Source organism: Rana temporaria, chromosome 3 (genome assembly GCF_905171775.1).
Source record: "Rana temporaria chromosome 3, aRanTem1.1, whole genome shotgun sequence".
Classification (NCBI taxonomy): domain Eukaryota; kingdom Metazoa; phylum Chordata; class Amphibia; order Anura; family Ranidae; genus Rana; species Rana temporaria.
The window spans coordinates 423,170,366-423,195,234 of NC_053491.1; the positions used below are offsets into that span (position 1 = coordinate 423,170,366).

General features: G+C 45.5%; 1 protein-coding gene across 9 annotated transcripts in view; it reads right to left on the reverse strand.

Moving 5' to 3' along the window:
* The window catches only part of ANK1 (ankyrin 1), a 373,803-nt gene that overhangs the window by 227,405 nt on the left and 121,529 nt on the right, over positions 1 to 24,869 (reverse strand). Inside the window, exon 1 of one of the 9 annotated variants that reach the window (XM_040346199.1) lies at positions 17,550 to 17,652. The exons of the other annotated variants lie outside the window; for them this stretch is intronic. Within the exon in view, the coding sequence (XP_040202133.1) occupies positions 17,550 to 17,561 (12 nt within the window). The 5' untranslated portion in view covers positions 17,562 to 17,652. Of the gene's footprint in view, positions 1 to 17,549; positions 17,653 to 24,869 lie in introns of those variants that run through there. 9 annotated transcript variants of the gene reach the window in all.

Consider the following 24,869-nt stretch of genomic DNA (forward strand, 5'->3'; position numbering starts at 1 on the left):
TGTATATTAGCTGTTTGTTTTACAGCTTTTTACATACTGATCACCAGCCCAGTGTCCCCACACAGTGTAAACACACACATGTCACCAAAATAATGTCCTTACACATGTCCCCACACAGTAAAAACACCTGTCCCAGTAAAATCATATGTCCCAATGATTATCTGCATACATATTTCCGTGATCACCTGAGCACATCTGTACATGATCACACAAACCAATTATTATACACTTAATGGGATTTTTTTTTACCAAAGGCATGTAGCAGAATACATTTTGGCTCGAATTTATGACAAAATTAGATTTCTTTTAAAATAGAAAGTAGAAATTATTATTTTTTTTTCAAAATTTCCGCATCATAGAGTTGCCTGGAAAAGCGGTCTGTGTCGGGGGGACATCACACTCCTTCTCCGCCAGCTGTGTCTTCTCTATCATATCTCTCATATACTGTATGTATTTCTGTGTGCTTAGCTATTTGCCTGGAGCTCAGCTTTATTCTTTTATCAGCCTAGAACAGTGATGGCGAACCTTGGCACCCCAGATGTTCTGGAACTACATTTCCCACGATGCTCATATACTCTGCAGTGTAGTTGAGCATCATGGGAAATGTAGTTCCAAAACATCTGGGGTGCCAAGGTTCACCATCACTGGCCTAGAAGAATCAAAAGTGCTGAATTATTCATTGCTCTTTACCTGGAATATGTATATAGGTATACCTATATAAATGGAATATATAGTGATTTTGTAAAATTTTTATGTCTAATAATATAAAATATAATATTTGTCCTTTGCAATTATAAATATTCCAGTAAGGCATTTTTTTTCTTATCCAGCAGGTAGAACACTCAGCATCTTTTCATGCGGCTTCAGTCTCTTCTTAGCCCCTTTGAGTTTAATAAACCCGTTACTATAAAGCCTCCTACACACAATAGGTTAAACCAGGGGTGTCAAACTGGCGGCCCTCCAGCTGTTCCGAAACTACAAGTCCCATCATGCCTCTGCCTGTGAGAGTCATGCTTGTAACTGTCAGCCTTGCAATGCCTCATGGGACTTGTAGTTTTGCAACAGCTGGAGGGCCGCCAGTTTGACACCCCTGGGTTAAACCAATGAAAACGGTCTGATGGACCGTTTTCATCGGTCCAAACCGATCGTGTGTGGGCCCCATAGGTTATTTAACCTTTGGTTTAAAAAAAAGCCAACTTGCTTTAAAATGTAACCGATGGATTCCTAACCGATAGGTCAAAACCGATCGTTAGTAGGCACAACCATCGGTTAAAACCTGCATGCTCAGAATCAAGTCGACGCATGCTTGGAAGCACTGAACTTCGTTTTGCAAGCACTAATTTTTTGTAGCCAGCTGGAAATTACAATGTCCTTTCATATGCAGTCAATGTTCTGGTATTCAGGCAGCCATGAGTGCTGCGGCTGCCTGAATACAATAACTGGCACTGGAGATTCCTCCACCTAGCTGTTAGCCTGGATGGCTGAAAGAAAGGAAATCAAGCTGTGTACGGTGGATAGATCTAAAAAAAGCACAAACTGAAGTTTACGCAGCAACAGTCATTGCAGTAAATGTTTCCTTATCCAATGGCTCATTCTGATGTTTCAATCAGACAGAGGCAGCCCACAGGCAAGCAATGCCTGCTGTGCTGTCCATTTTCTCAGGGAACATTTTATCCTGTGATAAATGTTTATTTGTAAAATAAAGATGGTATATATAAAACAAGTATACAATGATAAAATGGACTCCAAACCTATACGCTTTCCCTTTGCAGACCAATAAAAGCAGTAACAATAGTGCTTCTTTTATCATGTATAGGGTAATGTATATGCAGCGATTAAATACATTACTGACATAGCGGGAAGATTCAGAAAGAAAATCAGACTGAACATCCGTCCCCAAAGCCACGTCAACACAGACCACATAACCATTGTCACGTGGATTGTGGTTATGTGTGACCTGCCTTGTCTCATTTGTGACACGCTGACATGAATGTGCTGCAGGGGAGATAACTGCAAATACGTAGTGCTTAAATCACACAGCAAAGTGACATCTAAATCATGACTGTACTTTATTCCCTATATGTCCACCTTTTGCTAAAATGTAATAAATACACCCACAATAATGTGGTAGTAAAGTCCGCTTTGTGATTTTTACCGACAGGTAAGCCTATAGTAAGGCTTACCTGTCGGTAAAATGAATATCTCCTAAATGTGCACCGGAGAGGCTTAAAAAAGTACCCATACCCCTGCAAATTTTCCACATTTTGTCATGTTACAACCAAAAACGTAAATGTATTTTATTGTTTTTTTTTTGGTGATAGACCAACACATATAAACATATATACCCTATTTATCGTCGTATAACACACACTTTTTTCCCCTTAAAATCAGGGGAAAATCATGGGTGCGTGTCATACGCTGAACGGCTGCCTCGGAGGGGAAGGAGGGAACGAGCGCCGTCTAAATAGACAGAGCCGAACCACCTGTGTACTCGCCTTCTCTCATGGCCGGCCTTAGGTGTTCAGGCGCCCTGTGCAAGCTAATCCTGTGGCACCCCCCCATCTTCACCCCTCGCCCCCTGGTCACCTAAACATACACAAAGAGGACCCCTTTACATTACACAGCACCCTGCATCACTGGACCCCTTTACATTACACAGCACCCTGCATCACTGGACCCCTTTACATTACACAGCATCCTGCACCTATGGACCCCTTTACATTACACAGCACCCTGCATCACTGGACCCCTTTACATTACACAGCATCCTGCATCTATGGACCCCTTTACATTACACAGCACCCTGCATCACTGGACCCCTTTACATTACAAAGCACCCTGCATCACTGGACCCCTTTACATTACACAGCACTCTGGACCCCTTTACATTACACAGCACCCTGCATCACTGGACCCCTTTACATTACAGCACCCTGCATCACTGGACCCCTTTACATTACACAGCACCCTGGACCCCTTTACATTATACAGCACCCTGCATCACTGAACCCTTTTACATTACACAGAACCCTGTAGCTCTGGACCCCCTGCATGTTACACAGACCCCCCTTCAGTGCAGACCCCTCTTCAGTGTATCCACCCCTTCAATGCAGACCCCCCGTTCAGAGTAGCCCCCCCCGTTGCCGGTTTGACACCCCCCAGTGTGTGGTACGCCCCCACCCCCCCTAGTACGCCTCTGGATGGCCGAACGGCGCCCCTGTTGCCCATGGCGCCCTATGCGGCCGCACAGCTCGCACACCCTAAAGGCCGGCCCTGCCTTCTCTCGACCCCGCTCAAAGTCATGTCCATGTCCCGCCTCCCGCCATTGGACCAGTGTTATGTCCATCACAGGAGCGGGGTCAAGAGGCGGAACTGCGAGACGGGCCAAGAGGAACCGAGTATACAGGACATCCGGCTCTGTCTATCTCTGCAGTGCTCGTTCCCTCCTCGGCAGGGGAAAGACTCATGTGCAGTTGGCCACTAATCATGTAGCAAACAGCGGCAAATTAAAGCAGATGGGCACAAATCATGCTCCAAAGATGGGCAAGGCTGCAGATGGACAATGATCATGATGCAATGATGGGCAAGGCTGCAAATGGACACTGATCATGCTATGCTGCAATGATGGGCAAGGCTGCAGATGGACACTGATCATGCTGCAATGATGGGCAAGGCTGCAAATGGACACTGATCATGCTGCAATGTTGGCAAGACTGCAGATGGACACTGATCATGCTGCAATGATGGGCAAGGCTGCAGATGGACACTGATAAGGCTGCATTGATGGGCATTTAAAATTTAATTTTTTTTCCTTAAACTTCCCTCTTAAACTTGGGGTGCGTGTTATACGTTGATAAATACGGTATGTGAAAATGGTGGTGTGCATTTGTATTCAGCCCTTCTGAGTCAATACTTTGTAGAACCACATTTGTGTTGGTCTATCAAAAAAAATCCCAATAAAAAACATTTACGTGTTTGGTTGTAACATGACAAAACTTGGAAAATTTTAGGGCAATACTTTTTCAAGGCACTGTAGTCACCCTGGATGCAGCCGTTGATGTCACTGGCGCATGCGCTCTGAAGGTAGGGCATACCGTGACAGACCTTCAGAGCTTCGTGCCAGAGCCGAGGGCTCTTGTGTGCATGCATCGGACTGATGTCATCGTGGCTCCGGCCACTCATACAGCCAGAGCAAGCGAACCTGGAAGGAAGACCGGGTGGGTGAAGATGGAAACCCGGTTAGCGTTGACAGTGCACCGCTGAAGGGCTTCATTCTGAGGTTAGTATGCAATGCATACTAGCACATTATGCAACTGCCTTACAGGTGTTTTTGTTTTTTTTACTACCTCTTAAAAAAAAAAATTATCGCACAATCAGTGGCTGCCAAATAGTTTACCCCCCGTATCAGTTCTGTAATGTATGGACATTCAGTTATGTAATGTTTTGTAAACAATGGACTGCAAGCGTAGTGACATCACTGCACTTGTGACTGTCCAATCTGGGAATCCCTCTAATGAGGAGCAAGATGGGACTTGTAGTCTTCCCATTCACAGATCACTGTGGATGGATGATGTGGCTCTAAAAAAGGATACTGCAGGGAGAATTACCTTGTAATTCAGATAGGAGGGGGGTGGGGGAATGCAACTATATTTCATGTTATACCCAAAATATGGATGTAATGATGGACTAAGATTTTAATAGAGTACTAATGTATACAGCGCGTAAAATAAGTATTGAATGCATCACCATTTTTCTAGGCAAATATATTTCTAATGGTGCTCTTGACATTACATTTTCACCACCTGTTGGTAACAACCTATGTAATCCATACATACAAAGAAACCAAAACAAATAAATTCAGAAATGAACTTATGTGTAATAAAATGGAATTACACAGGGAAAAAGTACTGAACACATCAAGAACCAGATGAAATCTACCAGTAATTAGAAAGCAAGCCTGCCCCTTGTCAGTGCAAATTAAGATCAGCTGGTTTATTCTCCACTAATGGCCCATAAAAAGGTGTCACATAAGAAACATCTCCTGATGGGCAAAAGCAAAGAGCTCTCTGAAGACCTTAGCAACCTTATTGTTGCAAAACATACTGGCCCAGATTCAGGTAGATCCGCGCAATATTTGCGTGGGCAAAGGGCAAAGATTTTGCTCTGCGCCCACGCAAATATTTCGATTTGCCCGCGATTCACGGAGCAGTAGCTCCGTAAATTGCGCGGGCGCTATGCTAATTAGCCCTGCGTAAGGGCGCCTAATGTAAATGATCCCGCCGGGGGCGGGAATCATTTAAATTAGGCGCGCTCCCGCGCCGAGCGAACAGCGCATGCTCCGTCGGGAAACTTTCCCGACGTGCATTGCGGCAAATGACGTCGCAAGGACGTCATTTGCTTCTAAGTGAACGTGAATGGCGTCCAGCGCCATTCACTAATCACTTACGTAAACGACGTGAAATTTAAATTTCACGAGCGGGAAGGGCGGCTATACTTTAGCATTGGCTGCCCCTACTATGAGAAGGAGCAGCCTTACGCTAAAGTCGCCGTACGGAAACTCCGTACCTTGCGTGCGCAGGGCCCGCGCAACTTTTGTGAATCGGTGGTAGTATGCAATTTGCATACTATACGCCGATCACAATGGCCGTGCCCCCTAGCGGCCAACGCAAGAATGCAGCCTGAGATATGAAGGCATAAGGAGGCTTATGTCTGTCATATCCTAGGCTGCAGTCCGCGTAGCGATGTTCCTGAATCAGGGGCATTCGCTACGCGGGAGCAAAACAGCTATTGCGCCGCGCAACCTATGGTTGCGCGGGCGCAATAGCTTCTTGAATCTGGGCCACTGATGGCATTGGTTAGAGAAGGATTTCTAAACTTCTGAATGTTCCAGTGAGCACTGTTGGAGCCATAATCCAGAAGTGGAATAAACATCATTTCACCATAAACCGGCCACGACCAGGTGCTCCTAGCAAGATTTCTGACAGAGGAGTGAAAAGAATTATCAGAAGAGTTGTTCAAGAGCCAAGGAACGCTTGTGGAGAACTTCAGAACGACCTGGAATTAGCAGGTACAATTGTTTCAAAGAAAACAATAAGTAATGCACTCAACCGCTATGGCCTGTGTTCAAACTCACCACTCAAGACTCCATTGCTAAAGAAAAAGCATGTTGAAGCTTGTTAAAAATTTGCTGCACAACATTTAGATAAGCCTGCGAAATACTGGGAGAATATAGTCTGGTCAGATGAGACCAAAATTTAACTCTTTGGATACCATAATACGCACCCTGTTTGGAGGTCAAGTGGCACTGCACATCACCCCAAAAACACCCCCCATACCAACAGTGAAGTTTGGAGGTGGGAACTTCATGGTGTGGGGCTGTTTTTCAGAATACGGTACTGGCAAACTTCATGTCATTGAAGGAAGGATGAATGGAAAAAATGTACCAAAGACATTCTTGATAAAAATCTGCTGCCATCTAGCAGGATGATGAAGATGAAACGAGGGTGGAGATTTCAACAAGACAATGATCCCAAACACAAATCCATAAATACTCTTAATTGCTTTCAAAGAAAGAAAATAAAGCTGCTAGAATGGTCCAGCCAATCACCTGACTTGAATCCAAAAGAAAATCTATGGAAAGAACTAAAGATCTCATAGAAGAAGCCCACAGAACCTTCAACATTTGTGTGGAAGAATGGGCCAAAATCACACCTGAGCAATGTAAGGATTTTGTATGAAGTATTAAATAAATTTCCGTTCACGTGTTCAATACTTTTTCCCTGTGTCATTCTATTTTATTACATATACGGTAACTTAATTTCTAAACTTGTTTGTTTTGATCTCTTTGTATGTATGAATCGCATGGGTTGTTACAGACATGCGGTGAAGATTTCATGTCAATAGCATGTTTAGAAATATATTTACCTAGAAAAATGGTGGCGTGTTTAATACTTATTTTACCCCGCTGTATATATACATACATATATATATATATATATATATATATATATATATATATATATATATATATATATAGTTACTTTGATTATGGAAGAGCATTCTGTGGACAGGATTTATATATTTACACATGGAAAGGTTGCCTCTAATATATTTTGTCCCTGTTGTTTCTCTTGGTCCGTCCGCACGGTTAATGAGCCGCTTACAGATCATTACTAGAAGGAATCCATCACTTAGAACAATGGCGATGGCGGAGCAGCGGAGGTAATGCTGGGTGACAATTTAGCCTGAATAATAGAATGGATTAGTGGTGTTATGGAACAACACAGAATTGTATACAGTTATAAGCATTTACAAATGCATATTGTGAGATTTCATGCATGGGCAATAATGTGAAGGAGTATACAAAATATAAATGTAGCACTGAAGTATAACTAATAAAGAGTACACCCAACTAAATACAATGTACATATGTGAGTGAATAAATATTAAAGAGTACACCAAACTAAATACAATGTACATAAATAAGTGAATATATATCCAAATAAATCTGTATGAATACAGTCTCTGTGAAAAATTATATTCCCCAATATTAAGTGAGAAGTGCTCCCTTATTCAATCGTGAAAGAACACCAGGATAGGAAAGAAGCCGGCACCGACTGAAGAGAGGCTTAGCGGACAGATTGAACCCTGAGGAACATCCGTTCGTAAGGTCAATCGGGCATATGTGAATCTGATGGACCAATCTAATGCTGCAGCTCTCAAACGACCTCCAAGGACTCCAAATGGTGGTAACCAAGAGTGAATGGTATGCGCATATATGGAATGACTCAGCAAGAGGTCAAAAAACAAGGCCAATCGGAGAATAACCAGAAGAGAAAAAAGAAGAAAAACACATAGCGTAATACTGTATTACGAATGTATTTCGATGCACGAGGCTGCGAAACCAGATCGGGTACACTACTGCTGCCACTTTTTATCTGATCAGCGCAATCTTTCAACATATAATGTAAGTGTTTCCAACCTACATTAAATACATTTGTAATACAGTATTACGCTATGTGTTTTTCTTCAGTGTGAAAGAGTGTAACAGATACTCTCAGCTTAGACAACTGTAGCCGGCAACCCTGCTGGGAAGCCATAGTCTGGTCAAAATAATGTGTCCGGGTTTCAGGCAGTCTGAAACCCGAACGCATGATTCCAAACCCGAACTGTCCGGGTGAATCCCAGACATGTGGCAACTCTAGTTGATACCAGAACAAGAAAAGAGGGAAAATCATCAAATGGGGGACCCAATCGGACACAGAAAACAGAAAAAAAAAACACGCCACGCTGGCGCAGCGTTGGGAGCACTGGCTTGCTGAATGCAATGCTTGCCTCTCCGCACTACGTTGTCGTAGCGTACAGTGTTTGCTCAACGGCGGCGTAATGTGCGCCTTGCTCTCTGTGAATATGGGCCATACTGTATAAATGGTCAGATTATGACAAACAGAATAGATTGTACAAGAGGTCAGCTGCAGTGTTTTCAGTGATGTATCAGATGCATGCTGTTACCTGTATTGACATTGTAGGGTTTCTCTGTCTCTCTAAGAAGTGGGACAAATGATACTTAATGAGAAGCACTGAAGAAGTTCTCTAGAAAGCATCAATACAAGCAGCTCAGACTCAGCAGCTGGCCAGCACTGTTGTGAGGTTTTATGGGATGTAAAAACTCTTTGGCTTCCATTAGTGCAGGAAATGATGGCAGACACTCCTTATTCCTTTGACAGCAGCTGTCACAATTAATATTCAAAACTAAAAAGCATACGGCAAATACATATTTATTCCTATAGTATAATAAAACTGGTGTTTAGGTTGCCTTTGAGGCTTCTAAAGATGCATGATATGGGCTTGTGATTCAAATCGCTGACTGCAGCCCATGCAAAATTGCCTGTTACGCCGTGCACTGTAGTACACCTTGCTTGGACATCCCTCTACCCCGGAGAGAAGGCAGGGACCGAGATTTCATCACTGAGGCCTTGAATAATACAATAACCAAGTGGTGACTCTCAAGGTGGCAGCATTTACTGGAATCTGATATCATCTTGGATGGAGTGGCATCTAGGTACCCAAACAGTGGATGTACATGTTTGGAAAATCCAGAAACTGCAATCATTATAGGATTATATTAATAAACCATTTTGATGGTCGGGAGTACAATGGCGCCCCAGCTCGGCCTTTCCTGCTATCTCAGGTGGAAAAGAAGCTTACCTTGGAGCACAAAGTAACCAAAGAACATACTCAGTTATGAGGACCATGAAGAATTCATATATCAAAATTTGGTTAAACCCACCAATGCATCTGTCCTTCCTCTTCATTTCTGCTTTATGTTGCTTGCTATTTGAAAATAACAAATGTAAAGATGTAGAGGTCGGATAATGTAAGATGAAAGTTTAACTGTATGCAATCTTTTTTTTTTCTTTCAAAAGATTGGAACCCCTATCAGGTTTGTGTCCCCACTCAGGAGATTTACTCTTTCTATCTGTCCTGGGGACCATTCCCTCCGACATAGAGAGTGATGAGAAATCCAAAATTTTAGAACTGTCACAGGAACAGCAGGTATGGTAATCTTCTGGTAACAACTGAAGATGGTCATGGATTAGCATCTAGGTATACAAGTGTAGAGGGGTATTTATGGGGGAGACGCCATTAGTTCTGGGTCTTCTGTGTCCAGTGGGGCACCCACCTTTAGGGTGCCAAATCACGTCGCCCCGGCGATATGGCCTACCTTGCCGGGGTGTACGTGCCACGCGGTGTTCCTGGTTCCGGAGCCATGCTGGCCCGGAGCATCTGAACAGCGACGGGGACCCAGTGAGTGACTGGGTTCCCACCTTTGAGGATCCCAAGCTGTATTGCTGTTCGGTGGGAGTCAGTCTGAGGAGCGCCATTGACAGGCTGGCGGTCCAAAAGGGCCTGGACAAACCACTGGGGATCGAGGTAGCCGGACACCGAGGGATTGATCATCTATCAGTCGGTACCTGAGCGACAAGTTGAAGGAGATCCAGGCGTAATTCATCTAAGGAGGGATATCTCCAAGAATTCAATCCAGAGAGGGCCTGTGGCAGAGGTATCTTTCTGAGGCTCACCAAGGAGGGTCTGTGGCAGAGACTTTTCCTACAATTGTCAGAGTGATACTCCGGCTGCCAGGTCAGTGAGAGAGGCCTGTCCGGGTACACTAAACCCACTCCGGCAGGAGTGGCAAAGAGAAGTGTAAGGCCCCATACACACGAGAGGATTTATCCGCAGATACGGTCCAGCGGACCGTATCCGCGGATAAATCCTCTCGAGGATTTCAGAGGATTTCTATGCGATGGCGTGTACACACCATCGCATTGAAATCCGCGCTGAAATCCTCTGCCGATAACGTGTCGCGCCGTCGCCGCTATTATGACGCGGCGACGGGCGCGACGCTGTCATATAAGGAATTCCACGCATGCGTCAAATCATTACGACGCGTGCGGGGAATCCCTTTGGACGAATGGATCCGGTAAGTCTGTACAGACGAGCGGATCCATCCGTTGGAATGGATTCCAGCAGATGGATTTGTTGTGCATCACAGCAAATATCCGATCTGCTGGAATCCATCCCAGAGGAGATTTCTCCGCGGAAACAGATCCGCTGGCGTGTACACACCATAGGATCTATCCGCAGAAACCCATTTGCTGGGATTTATCTGCGGATGGATTCTATCGTGTGTACGGGGCCTTACGCTTGGGAGCAGGACTGTTTCCTATCATTACGCCTGAATCTGCTATTCTTCTTCTTCTTCTTCTTCAACTTTACTTTCCTCACCATACGTTTACTGTTTTTACCCGGCTGGGTAATAAAGAGCACAGCAAACAGCACCTGTCGTGGACATTTCTTTACTTCTACTATATGCAATACGCATCATTCTACCCTAGGAATTCGGAGGAGCCATGAGGTAATGTGCCGCCCAAAAATCCAGCAGCTCCTCCGGGGATAGTGCTACACAAGCATAGATGGGGATCCAAAATATCACCTAGGTGGCTACTTGTTTAATTAGCTTAATGTTAGGTTTATGTTGGCTGTTCCTTAGCTATGTTAATTATATTCCTGTTTACAGTTTGTATTGTCAGGGTAACGTAATCAGGCCCTACCTGATCTGGTGGGCTATAAATTCTGTGTAATTTTTCAATAAAGTAAGTTCCGGTTTGCATCTAAGCTAGTGCCATCTAGTCTTGGGTGCAATATTTAGCTATAATACCTGGTTCCTGAGCCCAGACTGGAGGAAACTACATATCTTGACGGAAGCACCCAGGCTAGGTGCTGGACAGTTCTGTCACAACACCTATGCGATTTGAATGCGGTTTCCATTTAAGTCTTTGAAGCTCTAAAACGCACAGCATCACACCAAACACGCACAGGACCCTTTTGGAAATGTCATCACATTTGGAACTCTTAAAGTAATACTAAAGGTTTGAATAATAAAAAAAATAACAAACATATCATACATACCTCCACTGTGCAGTTCATTTTGCACAGAGTGTCCCCTCGGCGGCTATCCAATCAAAAGCCAAGAAACCCAGGCAGAGAGACAGCGCATCCTTGCCATGGGACATTCCAGGGTTCAGGTAAGTAAAATGGGGGGCTGAGGGGCCGGTGACTGACAGAAGTTTTTTCACCTTAATGCAAGCATTATCCATAATCCGCCCATTAAAGACGATGAAACCAGTTCGCCATTCTTTGTGATCATATTGGTTTGCACATTCTAGCAGTTTCTGTTACAGGCAGAAATATTCCATAGGATATTCAAAAATAAATAAACTGCTTAGCCATTACCAATGACTTAGCTAGAGTTCAGCCTGCACTGTCACTGTGACCCCACCCTTACATCTGCTTACATTAGATAAGGACGATGATATCACGGGTGGAGAGACACTTCACTGCATACTACACAATCCACTCTGCCTGTATAGACCCATCAACAACAACTCATCATCATGACCTAAATAAGAGCCATATTGCAAGAGCCATATTGTAATTCCCAACATGCAGAGAGTATTTCTTATTTTTCTCAGCTCCGAGTCACACGCAGATTCTTATCTGCATGATGACAGGTTATTACATTTTGCATTGGCGTTACTGTAATGTGCATTTTGCATCCGTTGTTAATACCTTCTATTGGCCAGAATGCACTACAATAATAATAAAATCTCTAAATCTATTGGCATCAACAATCTAATACGTACACACGATCATTTTTCGGCATGAAAAAAAACAACGTTTTTAAAAACGTCATTTAAAATGATCGTGTGTGGGCTACACATCATTTTTCGGCTTCTGAAAAATGACAAAAACCCTCCTTTTTTTTTTTTTTAATAAAAAAATATATATATTTTTTTAATATATTTTTATTTATTTTTTAAAATCGAAGCAGTACTTACCGTTTTAGAGATAGATCTTCTCCGCCGCTTCCGGGTATGGTCTTCGGGACTAGGCGTTCCTATTTGATTGATAGGCTTGCGACAGGCTTCCGACGGTCGCATACATCGCGTCACGAGTAGCCGAAAGAAGCCGAACGTTGGTGCGGCTCTATAAGGCGCCTGCGCACCGACGTTCGGCTACTTTCGGAAAATCGTGACGCGATGTATGCGACCGTTGGAAGCTTGTCAATCAAATAGGAACGCCCAGTCCCGCAGACCATACCCGGAAGTGGCGGAGAAGATCTATCTCTAAAACGGTAAGTACTGCTTCGATTTAAAAAAAAACACCCGATTCCCCTTCACAAAACGAGCCTCAATCTAATGTTAAAAATTACGTTTTTGGGTGAACCTCCACTTTAAAGGGACAATTTTTATTTTTTAGGGGTCCGGAAGTCCCCAGGGGCCCGGAGATCCTCAGGGCCCCGGATGACAACCCCCCTTTTTTTTATAAAAAAAAACATTTTTTTATATATTTTTTAATAAATATATAATATTTATGGTCGTTACCCTCTGACCAGAAGTGATGTGGATCATATAAACACGCGACAAGACTTACAACATAAATAGACCTGAAGTGTGCCTTGGTGGTCTGGTCAGTATGCCAAGAAAAGGGGGCATACCCAAGGTAAGTAATGGGTAGTTAATTGAAGAAGGTTATGCTGAGAAGTGCCCTGAAAAAGGGAAGGGTGGGAGGGTGTCGAATGCGATTGAATGAGCAGACTCACGGACATGAGGTGAGCTGGGAAGAGTCGGCCCAGTGACGTGTAGTACCGCACACTGAACTGACAAAGAGCATGTGTGAGTGGGCTGCTTAAATACCCTCCGGGCTCCTCCCATAAACTCAGGCCACCATACTGGCCTTCTTATATATATATTATTTATTTATTTATTATTATTATTATTATTAAAGGGCCCATAGGTCCCCAGGGCCCTGGATGGCAACCCCCCTTTTTAAAAAAAAATTAACATATATTTTTTATATATATATTTTTTCTTTTTATTAAAGGGCCCAGAGGTCCCCAGGGCCCCAGATGGCTACCCCCCTTTTTTTATATATATTTTTCTTCATTTCTTCTTTTTTTTGTAAAGGCCCCCCCCCTCCCCCGGGTTCTCTGCTCCAGGGGGGCCATGCTTGAAGCTGTGTAAGGGGCCCCATAATTCCTGATGGCGGCCCTGCCTACACATATGACACCAAAACTATCATGCCAGTGACCCAACTAATTGCCTTCAAGAAAACCAGGCGCAGTCTTTTTATACCTTGTGCCTACAATGACAGCCAACACACATCCATGGGTTGCACAGCAAGGTATATCCTTATCACATAGATCCATTTTGGAGAGGTTATGGTAACCGTTATACTTATTTATGAAGGATCCTACAAATGATTGAGCTTTACAATGCCCTTATCATTGGAAAACTATTATCCAAGGTATTAACAATTTCATGGGCACCTATTCCAATCTATGCGACCTAAAGTCACTGCGACTCGGAAGTCGTACTAATGGGAACGCACCATAAAGTTATAAAAGTGGTGGGAAAAAAACTGTTGAAATGTGAAAGTCAAAATTTAAAACAGTTGATGAATTGGAAGAAAACAAAGGTCCAAACGTCATTAGAAATGGAGTTGAATCTATACAATGTAGGAAAAAGGATGGGACAACTTCAGACCCAGGGGTTTATGTCTGAAAATAAAAGCTACACATTGACCATAAAAACCAACTGAAAACAAAGTGGTTGCCATGGGAATCAAGAAATAATCTTGTTAGCACTTTGGATAGAGCGTTGAAGGGTAAGAACCACTGTCAGGTTTTTATTGCTGTCTGTGACCTCGTCAGGGAGATTTACCTTCTCCAATTGTCAGGGTCACCAATGTCAACAGGAATTAAAGTGAAGGTAAATTTGAAAAGACAGAGGGAATCTTCCTATGGGGACAATTGTTCCTGTGACAACTGTCTAAGCTATTCTTTAGCCTCGTACACGCGATCAGTCCATTCAATGAGAACGGTCTGAAGGACCGTTTTCATCGGTTAACCGATGAAGCTGACTGATGGTCCGTCGCGCCTACACAACAACCGATGGTTGTGCCTACCAACGATCGGTTTTGACCTATCGGTTAGGAATCCATCGGTTAAATTTAAAGCAAGTTGGCTTTTTTTTAACCGATGGTTAAATAACCTATGGGGCCCACACACGATCGGTTTTGACCGATGAAAACGGTCCATCAGACCGTTGTCCTCTGGTTAACCTATCGTGTGTACGAGGCCTTTCACTTCCTGTTGAGTCTACAAGGTGGGAAATCTCCCTAGTGAGACACAGATGGTAAACTGAGAAGAGAAGACATTGAACGCACCCCTAGTGCAATAAACTTACTAACATTGAAGTGATAACTTTACGGGCTGGTTCATACTAGTGCTGGTCTCTGAAGAGAAAACCAACTACTTTACCCCTTGAGTCCTGCACTAGTGCGCTGCAACCACTTGAATGGGTCATGTTCGGTGGGTGCTATGCCTGCCAAAAGAGACAAGGGCTTTAACTGCAGGGGCAGCGGCTGGGGGTGAGGGTAGAACACAGCTCAACTGCACGGTTTTACCACCCCCCTAACTGCCAGTGTGAACAAGCCCTACCTAAGAGAGCTTCCAGGATATACAAGCTCATCATGGTTGCCAGGGATAACAACAAACAGGAACAACCAATGGATGGCTTTCCAGGATGTAAATGAAGCATTGCACACGCCTGTAATACAGCAGATGAACCTACAGTCTGTCATGGCCAGCAAGCCAGCTCTGTTTTCCCTGCATTTGAAATCTGTGATACAATGAATGACCCAACTGACGCTGAAGAGCAGCAGCGTCCCTGCAAGCTGTGGAGCAAAGAGGTAATGCATTGTGCCTGCTTCCAGGTTCAGGTTGCTAGATGACGCATTTCAGGTGTCAACCTTTTGTTGTGGCTCTGAAAACGTTGACATGCCAAGCATTGCCCCTTTGCTCCATGGCTGGTTGCACAGGTGTGCGCAGCCTTTGGCATTAGGGTGTGCACCCCAAAGCTCAAACACACTCTACTGATCACTCACAATGTTTATTCAGAAATGGAAGGGGTCGGTAAATGGCATATTTACTGGCCCCTTCCCCCACTCATCCTAAAACATCCACAGCAACAACTGGTGGGAGAGGGGGAAGCAGGCAGTCCTCTGGGGGGAAGGAGGGGGAGCCAGGTCAGTAGGGGGAATCTGTTCTACACAGGGTGATTTGGGTGTGCCTGGGCACACCTGGCACACCCTGTGCGCACGCCTATGGCTGGTTGTCATATAATAGACTCCCACTGCAGGGAAAAGACTGTACCTGATGCAGGAGCTGGTTCTCTGGTCACAGCAGGCTGTAGGATCATCCATCAAAGGCTGTATTAAAGACCTGCACTGCTTCATTTACATCCTGGAAAGCCTTCAGTGTGTTGTTCCTGAGCTTATATTTCCTGGAACCTTTGTGAGTGCAACCTATCTCGTAAATTTATCACCTCTGCGTTACTCAGCTTATTCATCAAAAAATAAATAAAAGTGACAGCAGTTTAAAACTTTCCCTTCTCTACTTCAAATAAAAATAAAAGCTTCTGATATACTTTAAGGCAGCCCATAGATGAGTTCATTTGTTTGTTTGGAAAAAAAAAATTTGCTCAATTTTACACTCAATGTGTAATGGGGGAAGCCTCCCCGCTGGGTTATGGGGGAATCCTCTCTGCTGAGCTATGGGGGAGCCCTCCCTGTTGAGCTTAGGGGGGGCTATGGGGGAGCCCTCCCCAATGAGCTATGAAGCAAGACTCCCTGCTGAGCTATAGGGGGACCCTCAGTGCTGAACTATGGGGAAATCCACCCCACTGAGCTATGGGGGAGCCCTCCCTGCTAAGCTGTGGGGAGCCCTCCTGGCTGAGCTATGGGGGAACCCTCCCTGCTAAGCAATGGGGGAACCCTCCCTGCTGAGCTATGGGGGAACCCTTCCTGCTGAGCTATGGGGGAACCCTCCCTGCTGAGCTATGATGGAACCCTTCCTGCTGAGCTATGACGGAACCCTCCCTTCTGAAATATGGGGGAACCCTCCCTTCTGAAATATGGGGGAACCCTTCCTGCTGAACTATGATAGAACCCTTCCTTCTGAAATATGGGGGAACCCTTCCCACTGAACTAAGGGGAAACTCTTCCCGCTGAGCTATGGGGGAACCCTTCCTGCTGAGCTATAGGGGAACCCTTCCTGCTGAGCTTTGGGGGAACCCTTCCCGCTGAACTAAGGGGGAATCCTTCCTGCTGAGCTATGGGGGGAACCCTTCCTGCTGAGCTATGGGGGAACCCTTCCCACTGAGCTATGGGGGAACCCTTCCAGTTAAACTATGGGGGAGCCCTTCCCGCTGAACTAAGGGGGAGCCCTTCCCGCTGAACTAAGGGGGAATCCTCCCCGCTGAGCTATGTCGGAACCTTTCCCGCCGAGCTTTGGGGGAATCCTCCCTGCTGAGCTATGCAGGAACCTTTCCCGCCGAGCTATGGGGCAATTCTTCCTGCTGAGCTATGTCGGAACCTTTCCCGCCGAGCTATGGGGGAATCCTCCCTGCTGAGCTATGTCGGAACATTTCCCGCCAAGCTATGGGGCAATTCTCCCTGATAAGCTTCGGGGAAAGCCTCCGTGCTCAACTGGCCCAGTTTCGATCCATGTATGGCTGGCTTAAGGAATTGAAGAAGAAATCTAAACTTTTATATAAGCTTTTCCAAAAAAAAAAAGCTAAAGCGCAAAATACCTAAACATTGAACATTGAACATGAAGTCAGAACTATTGATTGGCAAACTTGGTCCATGTCTGTAACTCAAAGTAATAAAGCCTTTGGATCAACAATGTAATGGCTGGAATGCCAGGGGGCACCATTTAATGAGTGGAAAGGCGATCTCTACTGGACATTTGCAAAATTGATTGGCAAGCATACTTTCCACCTCAGAGAATGGTCTCTAGTTCAGCGGATATTGGAAAGTTGCTTTATTATAAGGACATGCCTTATCCAAAGAGCTCTATGGATGGTCCACCTCATGGTTCACACCTCATCCCACCTCCATTAGTCATAAATGGAATCTCTTACCTTGATGATCATGGGGACACGATGAGCGGGTATTCCACCTCACGTTGTGTCTGTTCTCTCCTATATTCTGCAGAGTCCTCTCAGGGTCGTGAGTCTAAGGTCTGTTATCTCCAGCTGCAGCTTCTCTCACTATCTAGCAGAGCAGGCGATGTATGGCCCCTGCCCAGCCAACCACCTCCCTATCTCCTTGTCATTCGTCATCTACTGGCAAGCTGTCAGATCATCCTCCATCACAGGGGAATACCCAGTTAGGATGCTACCTGTTTGTAAAGGTCATATTATAATAATGATGGGCAACCTGGTACATTTTGTGCAGACAGTGGCCCAGATTCAGATACATTTGGGCCCGGATTCAGAAAGCAGTTACGACGGCGTATCTCCAGATATGCCGTCGTAACTCTGAGGCCTAGTACACACGAGAGGATTTATCCGCGGATACGGTCCAACGGACCGTTTCCGCGGATAAATCCTCTTGAGGATTTCCGCGGATTTGGATCCGATGAAGTGTACTCACCATAGGATCGAAATCCGCGCCGAAATCCCATCGCGATGACGTGTCGCGCCGTTGCCGCGATGATGACGCGGCGACGTGCACGACGCGGTCATATAAGGAATTCCACGCCTGTGTCGAATCATTACGACGCATGCGGGGGATCCATTCGGACGGATTGATCCGGTGAGTCTGTACAGACCAGCGGATCAATCCGTTGGGATGGATTCAAGCGGATAGATTTGAAAGCATGTCTTCAAATATTTATCTGCTTGAAATCCATCCCAGGGGATAAAAATCCGCGGAAACAGATCCGCTGGGTTGTACACACTAGCGCATCTATCCGCTGGAACTGATCCGCTGATCAATTCCAGCGGATAGATTCTCTCGTGTGTACGGGGCCTGAGTGCGGGCCGTCGCATCTCAGCGCCTGATTCATAGAATCAGATACGCCTCAATGTTGCCTAGATACGAGCGACGTAAGTCTCCTACGCCGTCGTATCTTAGGGTGCAATATTTACGCTGACCACTAGGGGCGCTTCCCTAGACTTTCGCGTTGAATATGCAAATTAGGTAGATACGCCGATTCAGAAACGTACGTCCGCCCGAGGGATATTTTTACGTCATTTACGTTAGGCTTTTTCCTGCGTAAAGTTATCCCTGCTATATGAGGGGTATCCGATGTTAAGTATGGACGTCGTTCCCGCGTCGAATTTTGAAAATGTTACGTCGTTTACGTAAGTCGTTCGCGAATAGGGCTGGACGTAAGTTACGTTCACGTCTAAAGCATTGACGATTTGCGGCGTAATTTCGAGCATGCGCACTGGGATTCTTTCACGAACGGCGCATGCGCCGTTCGTAAAAAACATCAAATATGTGGGGTCACAATTCATTTGATTAAAACACGCCCACATCATCCACATTTGAATTAGGCGGGCTTACGCCAGACCATATACGTTACGCCGCCGTAACTTATGGTGCAAGTTCTTTCTGAATACGGAACTTGCACCCTAATTTACGGCAGCATAACGTATCTGAGATACGTTACGCCCGCCCATAGATACACCAATGTATCTGAATCCGGGCCTTGGTGTATCTCTTGGCGGGCGTAACGTATCTCAGATACGTTACGCCGCCGTAAATTAGGGCGCAAGTTCCGTATTCAGAAAGAACTTGCGCCGTAAGTTACGGCGGCGTAACGTATGTGGTCCGGCGTAAGCCCGCCTAATTCAAATGTGGATGATGTGGGCGTGTTTTATTCAAATGATTTGTGACCCCACGTATTTGAAGTTTTTTACGAACGGCGCAGAAACCTTGCAGAATCCCGGCGCATGCTCGAAATTACGCCGCAAATCGTCAATGCTTTAGACGTGAACGTAACTTACGTACAGCCCTATTCGCGAACGACTTACGCAAATGACGTAAAGTTTTCAAAATTCGACGCGGGAACGACGTCCATACTTAACATAGGATACCCCTCATATAGCAGGGGTAACTTTACGCCGGAAAAAGCCTAACGTAAACAACGTAAACAAATGCGCCGGGCGGACGTAGGTTTCTGAATCGACGTATCTACCTAATTTGCATATTTGATGCGGAAGTCTAGGGAAGCGCCCCTAGCGGTCAGCGTAAATATTGCACCCTAAGATACGACGGCGTAGGAGACTTACGCCGCTCGTATCTAAGCAACATTGAGGCGTATCTGATTCTATGAATCAGACGCCGAGATGCGACGGCGCGTCGTAACTGCTTTCTGAATCTGGGCCTCTGTGTCAATTTTACCAATGCTATAAAGTTTTGGATAGAGTGGTGAGGGAATAGAACCTTTGGCAGGTTTTTACTGCTGTCTGTGTCTTAGCTAGGGAGATTTGCTTTCCCTGTTGGTCCTGGTAAACATTGTCACTGGGTCTAAAAGTGATGGGAGATCCAATATTTTGAGTTGCCACCAGCAGAGGAGGGGAAATCTTTCAATTGGAACACCTGGTGGCATTCCCCAAAAGAGGATTTCCCCAAGGGAAATGGGAATCTCCCAAATAGGACACAGATGGCATCAACAAAAAAAACTGGCAGAGGATTTAAAGCCGATCTTCAAAATTATTGGCATTCCATACTGACGTTGGTCCAGCTTGGCACAATGTAAGGCCCCGTACACACGACCGAGTTTCTCGGCAGAATTCAGCCAGAAACTCGATCGGAGCCGTATTCTGCCGAGAAACCCGGCCGTGTGTACACTTTTGGCCGAGGAAGCCGATGAGGAACTCGGCGAGCCAAATAGAGAACATGTTCTCTATTTCCTCGTTAGTCAATGGGGAAACTTGGCTCACCGAGATCCTTGGCGGCTTCACAAGGAACTCGACGAGCAAAACGATGTGTTTTGCCCGTCGAGTTCCTCGGACGTGTGTACGGGGCCTGAGTATGCATATCTCATATCTAATGGACCACCGGGGAAGCTGAAATTCACTATAGTAGTCGGTGCTACAACAGTGATAGGTATTATCTTCTGGTTTCTGCTTAGGTTCTATGTGAGAAGCGGCCCCACTGCACACTGACATTCTCTGAGATGAGATGAGGATTGTGATGTCACTGCAATCTTGACTAATCAGAGAATGTCTTGTATTCAGTGAAAAAATACACAAGGCATTTTATGAGCAGTGGTGGTGCCAAGTGATGTGCCCCCCTGTGGTTATCGTTCAGCACAGCAATGGCTTGCATGGAAGCTGAGCAGGACTCAGAAGATTGTCACTACAGTGGAACCTTGGTTTACGAGTAACGCGGTTAACAAGCATTTTGAAAGACGAGCAACTTTTCTTTTTTTATTCTGAGTGTTGGTGTGAGAGTGTTGTCTTGCAAAACAAGCAGAATTCAAGCTAATGGGGTGTGCAGTACCGCATTTGGCCAGAGGTGCGGGGGCGCCGGTGACACTCGGAATCACTCAGAAATAATCAGTTCCGTGGTGTTTCCGAGCCTTTCAGAGGGTTTGAGGTCAGCCGAGCTGTCTCACCGAGCATTTCCGAGGCTCTCTGGTGCCCCCCACCTCTGGCCACATGCGGTATTGCATCCCATTGAACATACCTCCCAACATTTTGAGATGGGAATGAGGGACACCTACCAGCAAATGTATGTAGGCATGGACACAATGCCCTCTTAAAGCAGAATTAACCCCCAAAAAAGGTTAATTAAATCCACAAGGGCTTTTCTTTATCACTACTATTCCTTTAAATTGGCTTTAAAAATGTACAATCGCAGCAATTTAGAATTTAGAAGAAAGGTTTAGCACTGGGAAACACTTTTTGAAAGATAAAAAGTGCATTTTATATACATCTATATCGATCAGACCCCAAAATGAGGGACAAATGAGGGGGAAAGAGGGACAGAGGGACATTGCTCCAAATCAGGGACAGTCCCTTGAAATCAGGGACAGTTGGGAGCTATGCATTGAAGTCAATGCGGAACAAATTATTTTAATTTCCATTGACTTCTATAGGGAAACTCGCTTTGATATACGAGTGCTTTGGATTACAAGCATTCTCCTGGAACGGATTATTCTCGAAAATCCAAGGTGCCACTGTATAACTGTAGTGCTGCTGACTTCAGTGATTTTCAGCTTCTCCAGCGGTCCATCAGGTATTAGACATGCATACTTACATTGCACCAAGCTGTAGCATTGTAAGTATGCAATACAAATAATTCCTGAAGTTGTTTCTTAACCGCTTAAGGTCCACCCTATAGCAGTTTTATATATCCGTGATCCGGCTCTTCCGGGTAGCAGGCGCGAATACGCGCCGCTGCTGGCTCGCTCGCGATGTGATAATAAACAGTGGGAGCTGAGCGGCGGGTACTGCAGTAAACGGGCAGATTTCCGTTTTGTCAGTAGGGAAGACATGAATCCTATGTTCCTGCAAAGCAGGGACATGGATCCATGCTTTCCCCTAGAGAAAGCACCTCCCATAGTACACAGAAACACTAGCTAAGCCCACAGTTAACCCTTTGACCGCCCTGATGTTAACCCCTTTCCAGCCACTGTCATTAGTACAGTGACAGTGCATATTTTTAGCACTGATCACTGTATTAGTGTCACAGGTCCCCAATAAGTGTCAAAAGTGTCAGCTAGTGCCCAAATGTCCGTCGCAATATCGCAGTCCAGCTATGAGTTATGAGCTATGAGCAGCGCAGAGAGGCAAGTATAGAATTCACTAAGCCATTGCTCCCAAAACTGCGCTGGGTTTCTCAGGCGTAAGCCGGCGTAGGTGGAAGTGGGCGTAAGCCATGCAAATGAGGCGTGACCCCATGCAAATGATGGACTGAGTCTCAGACAGATACTTAAAACGAATGGAGCATGCGCCTTCCCATGGACGCATCCCCGTGCGCATGCTCAGAATCACGTCAGAACAACTGCCTAAGATACGTCGGATCACTGCCTACGGCGTGAACGTAACCTACGCCCAGCCAGACACACGTAACGTAAACTACGTAAAATACGCCGGCTTGTGTTCCCTGGTGCAGCCCTTTGCATGGATTCTGCCGAGTTACACCTCCTTTATGGGGCATAACTTTATGATGGACGTATGACTTTACACGCACTGCGTCGGGCGCACGTACGTTCGTGAATCACCGTATCTCCCTCATTTGCATATTTGAATAGAAAATCAATGGGAGCCAGCGTAAATATGCGCCCACTCTACGCCGGCGTAGGTAAGTTACGTCGGTGGGATGAAGCCTGTTTTTAGGCGTATCTTAGGCCTTGTACACACGATCAGAAATGTCCGATGAAAACGGTCCGCGGACCGTTTTCATCGGACATGTCTGCTGGGATCATTTGGTCTGATGTGTGTACACACCATCAGACCAAATTCCCCGCGGACAGAATACGCGGTGACGTGGCGGCGACGATGACGCGGCGACGTGCGCGACCCAGCAAGTTCAATGCTTCCACGCATGCGTCGAATCACTTCAAAGCATGCGCAGGATTTCGGCCCAGCGGACATGTCCGATGAGTCGTACTAATCATCGGACATGTCCGACGGACAGGCTTCCAGCGGACATGTTTCTTAGCATGCTAAGAAACATTTGTCCGCTAGAAACCTGTCCGCTAGCCCAGGAATCCGGTCCGCTAGGCTGTACACACGGTCGGACATGTCCGCGGAAACTGGTCCGCGGACCAGTTTCAGCAGACATGTTCGGTCGTGTGTACGAGGCCTTAGTTTGTGAGTCCGGCGCACAGATACGACGGCGCATATTTGCACTTACGCTGCGTATCTGGAGATACGTTGGCGCAAGTGCTTTGTGAATCCGGGCCTATACCTTTTGTGCAAATCAATCACTATACGCTTATTGGCCCAGATTCAAGTAGAATCGCGCAATATTTGCGTGGGCAAAGAGCAAATTTTTTTCTCTGCACCCACGCAAATAATGCGCTTTGCCCGCGATTCACGGAGCAGTTGCTCCGTAAATTGCGCGGGCAATATGCTAAACAGCCGGGCGCAAGGCTGCCTAATGTAAATGATCCCGCCGGGGGCGGGAATCATTTAAATTAGGCGCGCTCCCGCGCCGAGCGAGCAGCGCATGCTCCGTCGGGAAACTTTCCCGACGTGCATTGCGGCAAATGACGTCGCAAGGACGTCATTTGCTTCTAAGTGAACGTGAATGGCGTCCAGCGCCATTCACGGTTCACTTACGTAAACGACGTGAAATTTAAATTTCACGGGCGGGAGGCGCAGCTATACTTTAGCATTGGCTGCACCTGCTATTAGCAGGAGCAGCCTTATGCTAAAGGCGCCGTACGGAAACTCAGGGCCCGCGCAACTTTTGTGAATCGGTGGTAGTATGCAATTTGCATACTATACGCCGATCACAAAGGCCGCGCCCCCTAGCGGCCAACGCAAGAATGCAGCCTGGGATGTGAAGGCATAAGGAGGCTTATGTTTGTCACATCCTAGGCTGCAGTCGGTGTAACGAGGTTCCTGAATCAGGAGCACTCGTTACACCGGAGCAAGTAAGCACTTGCGCCGCGCAACTATGGTTGCGCGGGCGCAAGTGCTTCTTGAATCTGGGCCATTGTTTTTTTTTTTACCAAAAATATGTAGCAGAATACATATTGGCCTAAGTTGATGAAAACGTAAAAAAAAAAAAAAAAATTATTGGGTATGTTTTATAGCAGAAAGTATATTGCGCAAAAATTTAAAACCACAGGTGTGATCAAATACCACCAAAAAAAATATAAAATTGTTGGGAAAAAGAGGACATCATTTTTTTTGGAGTACAATGTCGCACAACTGCATAATTGTCAGTTAAAGTAAAGCAGTGCTGTATTGCAAAAAATGGCCTGGTCAGGAAGGGGGTAAATCTTACAGAGGTCAAGTGGTTAAACATTCTCTACTCAAGTTGCGTAGCTATATTTAAAGTCTTAATTTTAAAGTTTTTATTTGATGTGGAACATGTCTGTGTCACTCTTGTAATCATGATATTAGTGGTGGCTCATCAGCAAAAGGATCACTAAGGGCAGCGAAAACTCATCTACGACTGCCATTCAGGGAACAGCGACAACAACGCGACATTTCACTGGTTCATTCTGTAAAAGCATGTGAGTGTTTTTTCTGCTGTCTTGGCAAGTTGATGCCAGCGACAGGATTGTTAGAGTAACAAAGGCCTAAGAGATTACATTTCTGTCAGGTTTTTATTTCTTTCTATGCTACCATAGGGAGATTTTCTTCAAGACAGAGGGGCATGGAAGGCAACAAAAACATTGGAAAATGTTTTATGACTTTCTACTCTACTTCTAATGTGCCCTTGTTTTTGTCTGTGTGCCCAATGGAGTGATTTTACATCACTTC